This window comes from Siphateles boraxobius, unplaced genomic scaffold (genome assembly GCF_051911475.1).
Source record: "Siphateles boraxobius isolate OS27281-9 unplaced genomic scaffold, OSU_SipBor_1 24, whole genome shotgun sequence".
Lineage (NCBI taxonomy): Eukaryota > Metazoa > Chordata > Actinopteri > Cypriniformes > Leuciscidae > Siphateles > Siphateles boraxobius.
In genome coordinates, this window is record NW_027508855.1 from 9,809,505 (window position 1) to 9,823,683 (window position 14,179).

The 14,179-nt window shown below is 35.7% G+C and overlaps 1 protein-coding gene across 45 annotated transcripts in view; it reads left to right on the forward strand.

Moving 5' to 3' along the window:
- The window catches only part of camk2b1 (calcium/calmodulin-dependent protein kinase (CaM kinase) II beta 1), a 68,778-nt gene that overhangs the window by 44,685 nt on the left and 9,914 nt on the right, over nt 1–14,179 (forward strand). For 23 of the 45 annotated variants that reach the window (XM_077241284.1, XM_077241273.1, XM_077241271.1 and 20 more), the window contains 3 exons: nt 1,609–1,677; nt 8,943–8,987; nt 13,035–13,083. In XM_077241284.1, the coding sequence (XP_077097399.1) occupies nt 1,609–1,677; nt 8,943–8,987; nt 13,035–13,083 (163 nt within the window). The remainder of the gene's footprint in view (nt 1–1,608; nt 1,678–8,942; nt 8,988–13,034; nt 13,084–14,179) is intronic. The other 22 variants (XM_077241283.1, XM_077241300.1, XM_077241287.1 and 19 more) reach the window with 2 other exon arrangements.

Below are 14,179 nucleotides of genomic sequence, written 5' to 3' on the forward strand. Positions count from 1 at the left end.
GTTTGCTCTAGCTCTACAATTTGGCACTTGGTTAAGTGGTGTCACGTTTATTTTTATAGCACTTCATACAGTAGATTTCTTTAAAGCAAGCAGTTTTACAGCAGTAGATATGAAAATAACTTTTTTTGGAAAGTTTACTTTGGCAATCTGTTTCAAACTGCAAACAAACTTTGTTTTGGCCTGAAATAACATATACCAGGCCTTTATCGTTATTGTTACAGTTATCATCTTTGGTGTGAATGGGCGTTATGGGCACACATCTAGTCATGATTGGCACATAAAAACTAAATGAACAGAGATTGCTTTACATTTCAATCAGGCAGTCTCCGAATTTCTAAGTGGGCGGTTCTTGGCCTGAACAAACTGTGGACAAGACTTGTTGCAGTTTAGTCAAAGGCTAGGCTTTGTGAGACCACTTGGACCCTGTAAATGTGTCCCACTTTCTTGTTTAGTATTTTCTGATCAACACTTTGTTCTTTCTTTCTGCTGTTCTTTACTTTGAATGATTTTAGCCAACTCCCATGGACACCACTTTCCTCCTAGGTCTCATTCTGCATGTTGGTAATCGGATATATTTTGATTAATACTGACCACTCTGAAAGCTTTCCAAAGCAGGACAGGCCTTTCTGTTCATACACAGGTAGGCAGTGGAATAAACATGCAGAATAACACCCTCTGTTTTCCTAGTTCCTGCTTACAAATGTCTGAAGATCCTATTTGTGCACATCCCAGGGGTTTGACTGCACCAAACCCTCATTCAGTATCTGCTTGATTCCCCACCTAATATTTATTTGCAGGATTGATGCTTATCTTTTTGGTCGCTCAGTATTGTTTTTTGTCTTATGAGTGGGTCCCATAAGAGGATAACATTCCTTGTTGTCCCTCCTGGCGATATCCCGTTTACTTGGATAAAGTTGGACTTCCATGGAAATCCATGACCTACTGCAATAAGTTTTTGGGAATTGTTAAGGAATTTTGCTAGCCATCAAGTGGTCCACTTATCAGGAACAGTATGTATTTGAATGTGTATGTGTGCCCATAGTGCCAAAGTCACTTGATGACGTGTTTGTGCTTGTTTATGTGGGTTTATTTGGTGTTTGTGAGGATCCAGTAGTTGTGAGCTGCTGCTCATTCATCTCCCTTGACATACCTCCCGCACATAGGCACATACTGTACTAATGACACTTCTCACATGAGTGCCTGAGTTGTGTGAGGGAAAGAGGACCGTTAACTACCTTAAAACCACTGAAGGCCCATAGACATGAGACCCCATATTTAATCCGCCTCTGCATGTAATGTGGCTAATTGGTATAATAGATTAGTTTAGGAAGCCTAATTGGCGAAAAGCTTTTTCATGGACTTTAATAATGACCCTCCCTTCCCTCTCGCTGCTAGAGAACATTGGGTCTCAGTGAATAATGCTGTTTTCATGTAAATAGGTAGTTGGCTCTACATCAATCAGTTGCCTTAGAAAATAGATAATGACCATGCCCTACCTCTTGTGTTTGTGTGAGTGTGATTTGTGAACATGTGCATGCTGATCTCTCCCTCGTTCCTTTTTAACCTGACCCTTTCTTAACTGAACGTATGTTGTGTTTTCCTGCACAGCCCCAGACAAACAGCACCAAAAACAGCATAGTCACCAGTCCCAAAGGAAACCTCCCCTCTCCTGCTCTGGTATTTACCTCTCTAATCCTTTTCTTTTCTTCCACTCCATCCTTTTCCCCCTCTGTCTGTGACTGTACCTGCATTCTTTAGTACATTGTGAATATATTTTAGTTTTCTTACGTTGTTTTGTCAGGTTTTTTTAATTTTTTTTTGCTACTCGCCTTTGCAAGCCTTTATGTAAAAAACAACAAAAAATTTGTGAAATTTAAAGCTATTAATAACATGGAATGGATAGAAATGATAATATAAACACTAATTAAGAATATGATTAGAATAATCTAATATGGAAATGATGATATATATGTTTATATTGGAGTGTTATGATTTGGTGTTATATATATACGATAGGACTTGGTCTTTATAGGACTTTGTCTTGGTCTATATATATTAGAATAATGAATGTCATTCACATTAATGATGAACGTTATGTCCATATGCATTCATTTTTAACAGAATATCAATTTGAAACCTAACAAAAGTATTTGTGAAAAACAATGCCTTTTTTCTGAAATTTCATGGCACTTCATGGCTTGATGATTAGTTATCTAATGCAATGACATTCTTCCATATCAATTGTACTTATGGGGTCAGTCACTACAACACTGATAAAAATCACAGTGTGATATTATTTTTTGTGATTTTTCGAAATGTCTACCTCCTTTGCAGCATTATCATCAGGATCTGGATTGGTTTGGGGATAGAAGCTCCTCCTGGGGCTCTTAGAATCAGCCTTTAAACTGCTCTCACAGTTTCCTGGCCGCAGTGCTGAGAAGTGAATTTTGTTTGGTTCACTGAGATCCTTAATCGTGTTCCTCGCTTAAACCCACTGGGCCTAGTGTTGATGTCAGTTGAGTTGAATGTTAACAGTCCTGAGCAGTACAGTTCCCATGTGTACATGTGCATCTCAGAAAGTTCGAAGAACAGCATTTATTTGAAATAGAAGTTTTAATTCTAAATGTAACATTCTAAATGTCTAATGCCTCCTGATTACACTACATCATTCATTTTATTGGCAAGTATCTCTTATAAAACTCTTTTGTAGAGCCCGACCGATATATCGGCGGGCCGATATTATCGGCCGATTTTAGGCATTTTCCTCACTATCGGTATCGGCATTTATAATGGCCGATAAATGAATATTTTAAAAAATGCGGTACGGTGATTCATGTAAGGGTGGCGCTGCCAATAAAGCACCTAAAAGCTGTCACAAGAACTGGCAAAAATAATGATTATGAATACAACAAATATAGCAAGGAGACATTTTAATTGTTTATTAATAAACAAGTGTTTTCAGTCAGTGTCAGCCAAAGATGAAGTTGACGATGCTGACTCGCGATCTTCAGTGAGCGCGCGCCAGAGAGAAATGCACATTTCATACGATTACATGAGTCTGTCTGTCTTTCGTTTTGAATTGTTCTGTTTAAAAGTAGACATTTCAATATAGATATATTTCAATTCTCAGGTCTATACGCTGAGTTTCGGTTCATGAGACGAGCTCCAGTTCACCCGCAGGCGCTTCCGTGTCGAGATTATCTATCGTCTGCTAAATTTACTTCTTATAAATTAAATCCAGGCAAATGGCTGATGAAACATTGATTAAAATTAAGATACAATTAATACAAAACGAAATTCACTTTGAAACGAAAGGTTTTGTGCTTTCTGTTTGATGTCTATGTGAAAGTTTCAAAGCATTAGTGCCGCTTTCAGAGCGCTCACGTCCGTAGTGCTGAACTGTCGCGTCTGTAACATTGTTTTTTCCTCATAAATGCAAACACGAAAAATAAAATAAAATAAAATAAAATGAATATTTTATGTAGCCTGTGGAGACTGAGAGCCAACCCTTCTTCATCCGGTGGGTAGTAGCCTACTTGTGATTTGCGCAGTGTAATTCACAGAATTGATTTCTCTGCTACAAGCCTCTGTCACGTATTGTGTGAGCTTGTGACTATTGCAAGCGCGCAGCTGAGAAGTCCTGATTATATTGTCTGCTATATTTAGGCCTTCTTCTTATTTATTAAGGCAATTGGTTGATGAAACATTGATTAAAATGCGTGGTGAGGCGATCTCCGACAGTAAACTGATTCTGCTTTGTCTAGGGTAAACAGCTGTTGCGACGCGAGCAGTAACGGCCGCGTCCGGTGTAGACACAGTGTTAAAGCTCATTCTGCCTGATAACGCTACGTTACAACATCAAGCAATATTCCAAAAATGTATATAATTATAACACTTTATATAGGGCCATTTTGCATTAAGAGTAGCCTAGTTTCACGTTTAGTACATTTTGCTTACTAATTATTTAAAATAGTATAAAAGTACTGTACATATGTAATTAAAAACGTTTTCATTATGATATTATTCATTTTACTTTAGTAAAAAGATCTGAGTTCTTCCTCCACTGGTAGAGATTAGAGGAATTAAGAGTAAAAATAGAAGATAATAAGGTTTTGTCAGTGACACTTTTTATATATTTATTGATACAAGTTATGACTAAATTAAAAGACAAAGTCGTCGTTAGTGAAGATTATGCAACAGTATTTAGAATATAATATAATATAACATGCAATGCAAACTAGTTTGGTTACAGCTCAGCTGTATAATTCTCATTCTATCATTCCCCCTGTCTCCATTACAGATCTGTGTCACACAAGTGTTTGATTACCACATTTGAGTGATCATTGCAAAACGTGTTTATAAAATATATTTATTCTGTTTATAGCTACTGTGTAAAGTACCCATCAAAAGTTTGTACACACCAATAGGAAAGTGTCCAAACTTTTGACTGGTATACTGTACTATAATACACATAAATAATATTGCTACTGTATTATAATATACACATAAATAATATCGGCCGATATATCGGTATCGGGCTTTTTTTACTCCCTAATATCGGTATCGGCATCGGCCCCCAAAAATCCATATCGGTCGGGCTCTACTCTTTTGTACGCAATGCTAATTGAATCAAGTGAAAGGAGGCGTGTTAACACTGAAAAGAATAACAGCGACTTTATTTAAAGGGGTCATGAATTGAGGGATCGCATTTTCTTTTATCTTTTGACATATAATAGGTCATACTATACAAATATCCTTTAAATTTCAGATCTTCCTCGTTAGTCCAGTTTTTATTGAAACCAAGCTCAGAGAATTACTTGTTTCAGATTTTGTTATATTGCGACAAAAGAAGACCAACGCCGCCTTCTACATCATTGTCTCTTTAGCCCTGCCCACTGATTTGCCCATGTCATGTAATAAATACGAGACTGATGCAAACACAGAATAACTCCAGCAATAAAACGATAGAGATGCTTCTGAGGATTACAAGATGTTTTGAAGTGGCAAGTTGTGAAAAAGTTGTGTCTTTGCATTGCCATCCTTGTGATCTTAACATTAAGCGTGGATGAACTTCCAAGTTCCATTCAGAAAGTGTCAGCAAGACACTGTTCGTTTGTTCGCTTAATTTGAATGCAGATTGGTTTTCAATCAAGACAGTTCGACGCAGGCTTTTTCAGAGAGCATGAAATAAAAGACAGTGCCGTGCCAACTACATTGGATCCGACAGTAATGTCGCAACACAAGTGTGAATAACAGTGTTTTTAACTATTGTATAATGTCACTATTGCTTTGTCTGTTACAATTTGATATGGACTATGTAACGAGATATTTTTCATCTGAATTTTTCAAAACAATTCCACACATGTAATGGCGAGGACATTGAAAATATTTGAATATGCAAATCTGTTACCTAATCATAGCAGTGGCCGTTTACTTCCAAGTCTTGAATGTGGTACGTCTCAAAATGAAGAGTTTGGAAGACGGTCAAAAACAGGATAGAAAATAGCTTGTTTCTTCTAAATTAGGATGCTTTTTGATGTAAAAGTCTTGATAACATAAGTGGACCTCAAAGAACATTATAAAATTTAACAAAATGTAGTTCCTGACCCCTTTAAATACTTAAAGGCGCCACACTATTCCAGATTCAGCCCTATATAGTATGTTTAATGGATCTGTCCATGGACCCAGCCCTAAAACAGGCAACGTGACTCACGAGATACAACGTTTTTATTGTCTTTTTTTGGGCATAAGAACGATTTTTTCATCAAATCCTTTTATCACTTATGACAGCCTGATCTGTCTTTAATATGCTGGTCACATAAGTTGCTTCAAATATTTTGTGATCAATTAGTCAGCCTGACTTAAATCCAACATGGCTGCCAGTGGTGCAGAACATTCCGATTTTGAGATAAGTAAATATATATTAAACTTACTTTTCTTCTGAAAAAAAAAAGAATACTGCTAACATTAATTATGAACATTGTCTTAAGGTGCTGAAGGAGAAAATTAAGTAATATGTTGTTCATGTTGTTATTTAGCACGTTTTGAAATGTATGTAACTCCTGAGACACGTTGCCTGTTTAGGGTATAAAAAAGGGATTAAACTAGCTCTATTTAAAATGCACTATTCAAACTTAAATGATGGTTATTCAAGAATGCTTTGGAATATAGACCTAAGTTTGGTCTTGTTTTAAAGAAAACAGTCAGCAGATTATTGTTGAAGTGAAAGCACTTCAGATAAATGAAAGTATGAAAAAGTTATGGAAGTTTAAACTTATATTAAATCAAATATACTGTACTTAATATTTTTTCTTTTTTATAAAATATGTATTTTACTAAATATGTTTTACTATAAAATTATAAAATTACTATAAAATCAAAGGCATATATCTAACCAAGTTGTGTTAAAAATTTGAAGTTGATGATCCCATGAGATTTTATTTAGGCATAAAACTAAAAATAGCCACCGGGTGACTGACAATTCCATTGAATTTAATTGTATGCATTCTGCCATAACAAATTAATACATTTCTGTCCAAATATCACTTCTGTCACAAAATATGGAACCTTTAGACTCAGACCTTTCTGACAATATGTTTTGTCAAGATTAGAAAAGGTTTTGATCTCAAATTATGAGACATGACGATGCACAAAAGGGGAGGAGCCCGATAAAAGAATTTAGAGTACCGTTTCTATGGTAACGCAACGTCCAATTTCAAAACAGGTTCCACAGGCTGAATCTTGAGTTCGTAAGCTTTTGAATGATATATCATTTCTCAGGTAAATCAGGTAAAGTATGATATATCATTTCTCAACATTAGATCAGGTAAAAGTATGGGATATAGTTGTTTTAAACATGCAGTAGCAGTAACAGTTAACATTGGTCCTTTTTTTATACCCTAATCAGGCAACGTGTCTCAGGAGACACAACTCATAAAATCCAAAATATATCAAATTTACAAAAAAAAATTTTGATATGTTTAATTTAAGTTCAGATGATATAAAAAATGACATGAAATTATTTTTTGCTTAGCATTTTCCACTCTTGCCTGTTTAAGGGTTAAGCTCTGTTTATCCAGTTGTGCTCTGTCACTCTGATATATTACTATACTCTCCAAGCACGCATTTATGGGGTTGTTTATTTGATTGCATAATGCCACTTTGCCTTTCAGTGTCTGCTTTGATCTGTGGATGATGAAGGTTGTTTATTACATGGAGCTGGCAGGAAACTTAATAAAACAGTATGTCATTATGCAAGGGTTGTGGGTAAATGGGTGATGTGATTATTTAATGTTTAATGACATGCTTAAGTGAAATAGATAGATAGTCTATGTTCTGAGGAGACTTTAGTAGATGTTTGTGGTTTGTAAAAGCTCAGTAAATAGGTTTCAGAGTGAACCCTGAGCATTGAAGAAGGAAGCTCCTAATGGAAACATTGCATGCGTTCCAACATATACAGCTATTGCAACACGTGGCCTAATACATCAAAATATTTTAGGATCCCTCATACTTGCCCTTTAATACTGCCAGTGTGGAGTTTGTGTGTGTGTGTCGTGTTTTATGATGCAGATATAGTTACTCAACCTTGAAGTGAAGCGAGGAGGTGTTTATGGTCTGTAAAGACTTTAGCCTTAGTACTTTGTTTCATGGCTTCCCCTCTAGCTTTACTATCACCTGTACAGTTATGCAGGGCTAGGTGATATTTGTATTTTTTAGCCATTATTTTAACTAAACAGCCAAGGACATTGACAATGTTAAATGTGAGATCATCAAAAGAGATCATCATTAATAATAATTATAATAGTTATTGTTATTATTAATTATTATTATAATGAATAATAATAATAATAATTATTATTATTATTATTGATTATTAATCATAATAATCATAATAATTATTTTATTCTAAAATTTTTAAAATTTAGATGAAAGATTTCACTGAATGAAGGATGAATTATTTATAATATTTTTATTTACGTTTCAATATAAAAAGTATAGTAAGATTTTTTATATATTTTTTATATTTTACTAAAATGTTTTAATATTTTGAAAAATGTATATTTAATGACGACAGATAAACTATTGAGTTTGAAGATAAAATATCAGAGTTTGAACAGGACTGTACTAACGCTAACACCGTTTTTGCTATTACTGTTTGAATCATATACACCATTAAAACACCATTTGTCATAAGGCTATATATACCTGGATATGAATTTTGAATTATATTTACGAGCACAATTTTATAGTAGTTGTTTGTTAGCATTTGCAGCTTCTTATAAATTCTGTCTTCATAACCTTAGCATGTAACTTTTGCCTGTGGCACTGGGCAATGGTTGTCATGGCAATGAATACCTCATAATGATGGGGAACACAGGCTGCTGATTGGACAGTGAGGGAATGTTACTTCCTACAAGAGGGAGTTGTGCATTACAGATTTATGCGGTCTGATGTGTGTCTAGCTAGCAAGTTTCCAGGGGTTGCAAAAAGAGACGGCATGAAATAAACATGTTTTTAGTAGCTGTGAAAGCATCCGCAGTAGTTCTGTCAAAATCACGCTGTTTCACTTTCAGTGAGAAAGCTATAGGTTACGTTGCTAATTTGAGTTCGTAGTTGGTGTTTTTGAAATAGCATAGCCTAACATGTGCAGTCATTAGTTTTATGAAGACAGAAGCTCTCTGTTTTTGAGCCTCTGGTGGTTTTCATGCATATTTTGTTTGTTAATTTTTACTGGGTTGGCAATCACAAACACCCATCCACCTACACTCTCTCTCTCTCTCTCTCTCTCTCTCTCTCTCTCTCTCTCTCTCTCTCTCTCTCTCTCTCTCTCTCTCTCTCTCTCTCTCTCTCTCTCTCTCTCTCTCTCTCTCTCTCTCTCTCTCCTTCTTGTTCTTTTTTTCTCTTCATGTTTTTCCACCCCCACCTCCCCTGTCTCTCTGTAGGAGGCACAGACCACTGTCATCCATAATGCAGTGGATGGGATTAAGGTACCCCACCGCCACCATCTTTCCTTCCCACCATCCGCCCTCTGTTTGATCTGCATCCCCACAATGCATTTCTGCTAATGTGTCTACAGACTATGACATCATCCGAGCGTGTGTTTGCCCGTTGGCTGCATGCGTGACCCTTTTGAAGTTTAATGTGTACTTGCGCTTATACTCTATGAAATCGTTTCAATAACATTACTATTAACAAGTTTTAACGAAACATATGCACATGAGTATGCGTGTTCCTCTAATGATACGCATGACATGTTGAACTGTAGATTTGTTTGTGTGATGCTCCTTTCTGTATGTGCCAGTTTTGAGATAAATGAACGGTCTGTTTAATTATGTTTTTTATTAATGATCGTGATGATGGGAAATGAATCTTGACATATCAGATGTTTGCAGTATGAATCTGAAGAGCAACAGTTGGAAATCTGTGTCATGATAAGAATATTAAACCTGCTGTCTCAGGTCTCTGTGCTTCGGACTGTGTGACGTAGAGACCTCTTGTGGTAGACATTGAAAGTGCAAGTTGTGAAACAAACCCCCTTAACATTAAAAAAATATATATATTTGACAAAAAGTCATTATTTTTTAAATGCATTTTGTACTGTAAGTGGTAGAGAAATTATACAATTAATTTTAAAAAATATATCAAATGGAACATGTTTAATGTATCCGTGGAAATATATATATGTATATATATATAAAATATATTTTTGTAATATTGTTATACTTTTGTATAGGATATTAGTGAGTGGTTCGTGAATTCACTAGGAATTGTGCCTTCTGATTACTGTACATTATTAATTTTATTTGCAAGCATCACCCAAAAATATAAATTCTGTCATCATTTACTCACCCTCAAGTTGTTACAAACCTGTATGAATTTCTCTTTCTGTTAAACACAAAAGAAGATATTTTAAAGAATATGGGTAACCAAACAGTCGATGGAAGACAAGGACCATCGACTGTTTGGTTACCCATGTTCTCCAAAATATCTTCTTTTGTGTTCAATAGAAAAGAGAAATTCATTCAGGTTTGTAACAACTTGAGGGTGAGTAATTGATAACAGAATTTTTGGTGAACTATCCCTTATAATAATAAATCAGTTTAACTATCCATCAATACAGTGTAAATGTTGATTTGTGCCTGTATTTCGAAGGCAAAGAAAATATTATGCTGAGGTAATATTCCATTTACACTGTTATTTGGTGAAAAACTTTTAGAAAGATTCAAATTTACAGATTTTTCAGAGGCAAGTGGATGTAGAATCAAATAGGGCTAAAAACTTTGATGTCACATATCCCCATAGCCCATATCAGGACTTTGAGTTTCCCAGGTGGCATTAGTAAAGTCTAGATCAGGGCTGCTCTGATTGTTCTGTCAGTGCTTGCTTGGTGTTCTGTGTGTTTTCTGAATTGGGCTTAATCTGAGCTGTGCGTGGGAAGCTGTCCACTTCTCTACCTTTGCCACTTTCTTTGTACAGGTTTCACAAGGTCTGTAGTGCAGTTTAGATGATGGAATGCGAGAACAAAAGTCTTTTCAGGAGCACCTAAATATATCGCCCCACATACTGATGGCCTATTTACAGCAGGAGTTAGTGTCCTTGGTGATCGCCACGGTTGCGCTGTGACAGGTGCATGGTCCCGTTTCTCAGGTGACCATGCCTTCCTCCTTGTTTCCTATTGAGACATCATTCTGTCGATGCATTCAATTGAGCAATAAGGTACGAGATAATGTGCAGTAGTGTGTAAACACTTGCTGCTTGAAGGTGTTGTTGCAGCTTTCAGCTGGGACTTCATGACCTTGAGTGCCTTCTTTCTTTGGTAAAGCTAATTAAAATTAACACCAAATTTTTTTATTTTATCCCATAAAACTCATATTTGATCAACAAAATGACATATTTTAAACGATTTTCATATTTAAACGATTTTTTCCGTGACATTTTTTCATTCTTGAATGTAACTCTGCACCCTTTCCTCATTTAGTATACGCAGTTCTATGAATATGTGGGAGGCCCCGTATTGTATTGGTTACAAGCTAGTTTGTGACGTCAGAAACACCAGCGATTTCAAACTGTGTTTTTTAGACTGTCTTTGGTTCACTGCAATTTTAAGGAGAAAAATACTCAGCAATGGTGTTGACTTGTGATTTACATATGGTTACATTAACATTAAAAGCTTTTCACCACAGGGGGACTTGGGGAGAAAAAATTAATAAGAATTTTATTATGATCCTTCCACTTGAACAGAGTCCTTGAATTAGGACTTCAAGTGGGACCAAATACAGCACTAAAGCATAATCATACTTTTATCATACAGTCATCTAGTGAACAGTCATTTATTTATATTTACAATAAACTGCATAGTCCAACAGTATGCATTATTATTATTTACATGACAGACTAAATCTAGAAATTTTTGTTTTTTTAAATATTTTTATGTTGTTTTAAAGGCACATGTAAGATTATAGGATTAAAATATCCAAGAACCACTATAACAATGTTATACATTTTGTTGGCTTTTGTAATTACATTATTACAAATGTTTCCAACTATGTTCGACCCCTTGCTAAATTATTACCCCCCTCGTTGAAGTAAGTACCTGATTGCCTAATCCTAACCCCACACCTAATCCTAACCCCTCCCCCACAACTAATCCTAAACCTAGCAATGCTAGGGGGGGTAGTAATTTGGCGGGGGTCGAAATTCGGCACAACACCGGGTATGTTTTTTAGTTTTGGGTTGTATTAACTCTTCTAAAATCCGTCAGATCGTCAGCTTTTTGGCGGCCGCCAAAGCCAATTTGTGTCCCGCCAAAGCCTTTTTTGATCGGTGAGTGATGTAATAGAATGACTCTGCAAACGAACAGAGAGAGAGAGCGCCCTGGCCGCGCGCGCGCACTCTCACGTCTTCAAACAACACTCGCGCTGTCTTGCTCTCTCTCCCTCGCGCATATTGATCAAAATCAATTGACACGATAGTAAAAGGTCGGAAGACCGCAGTTTCACGTGGAGCATTTGGAGATTTTTAGATATTAGCGACTCTAGGAACAACATGTCAATGAACAACATCTCAGCACTAAATTATAAAGGCCTGTCTCATATAGACGCCTGCCTCAAATACATGCCGGGGCACTTCGACGTTTTGGGAAAATAAAAGCCCGGGCTATTATTTGAAGTTTTACGGTATTTTAGTTTAAGAAGTTTTAGTACTTCAGTTAGTTCCCATGGTAACATTTCTAATTTTTAAGGTTTAGATTTTATTTTATTTCAATTGCCAAAAATTATTTTTAATAGTTTTAGTGAACAATAATAACACTGATTTATACTCACTGCAAGTGAAGCATTATGTAATGTCTCAGTCGTATTTTCTTTTACTTTTGTAGTTATACATTTTTTAGAACATTATAACATCATGCAACCTTTCGGTAATTGCCTCTAGTAATAATGCATTTACTCCTAAGTAGCTTATACTTCGATTGGACATAACTTTCCTTTTCATATCCACACTTCTGAGGCTACTTAGTAAGACCCTTCAAATCATATTTACCCAAATGAAGATGAATTCACATGATGCAGAATAAATGTGTATTCAGTATGCAGTAAAGAAGACTGCTGGAGGACAAGAATGTGTTGTTTTGTATTACTGTCTCTTCCTCATACCCATGCTGACCGTGGAAAGGTTTGCAGTATTCTTCTCATTAGCGCAGCCCATCTTTCAGATTTCAGCACAGGATGTTATGAAATTAGGAAAGAGTATAAGAGTAATGTTATTCCCAGTGGAGGTGTGGCTTGTGTTTAATATCCCTGTATGTGAGAAGGATTATAACAATTATAATAACAAGCTTTTTCTAACAGTCGTACTGACATTGTCATGCATCATTGATTGGTTAATCGTGTGATTCCCCAGAGTTATGCAGTTTATGTTAATTTATGGTGTGTGTATGGCAACGAGAGTGAGGACTTTGGCACTAGTTGGTATTCTTTCTGAAAAATGTTAATATATTGCCAAACTGATTTGTGCTCTGTGTCTGAATGTCACAGGAGTCGTCGGACAGCAGTAATGCCACAGTGGAGGACGAGGAAATGAAAGGTAAGACACAACAATCAACATTTGTATGGAGCAACACACCGCAACTCTTCAGCAAAGAGTTCTATGGTTGTATTCAGACAGACAGCACAATTCTGATTAGTTATTTGTAATTTGAACTGCAGAAATTATATGATTTTTGTTCAGTACATTCAGTACATCTGCTTTCTTATGTCTTCTAACATTGTGCTGATGTGAAAGGGATAGTTCACTTAAAAATGTAAATTCTGTAATCATTTATTCACCCTCATGCTGTTCCAAAACTGTATGGCTTGCTTACTTGTGCAGAACACACACACGAAGAAGAGATTTTGAAGAATGTTCCAACTGTTTCTGTCCATACATTTGAAAGTCAGTGGGGACCAAAACAACATTGGATCCCATTGACATTATAGACAAAAAAACACTTCAACATTTTTTAGAATATCTTCTGTTGTGGTACGCAAAGGAAACAAAGTCATAGTTTGAAAATATATGAGGGTAAGTAAATCATTTCTGAATTAAATTTTTTTTGTTGTTTAAATAGTTGCTTTGGCAACCAATGTAGATAGGGATATTATCTACACGGTTGGACAAATTCAAAATCAGATTTGGCATAATTACAGTGCAAACAGTCATTCCTAAAGATCAGATTTGAGTAACAAATCAGATTTACTCTAACATACAAATGTTTTGGGTCAGAAAGATTTTTTTAAAGAAATTAATACTTTTATTCTATAAGGATTCATTAAATTAACCTAAAGTGACAGTAAAGGCATTTAGAATTATATTTCAAATCTGGTTCAAAACTTTCAATTCTTTAAAAACCTCTGAAAAAATATTAATTTCTGGAAACAAATATTACCACATTGATGATAATAATAGGAAATGTTTCTTGAGAAGCAAATCAGCATATTAGAATGATTTCTGAAGTATCATGTGACACTAGCTATGTTTGAATCCAAAGTTACGAAATTAACTTATGTGCAGAATTGGAATATCACATAAAACATTTGCGAATAAAGCAGCGTTTTCCATTCGATTGAACTGTCAGATGAAACGAAAATGCGCTGCCATGTTATCTTGTGATCGGATGCCCGGTGTTTGGGAGCGCAGTCAT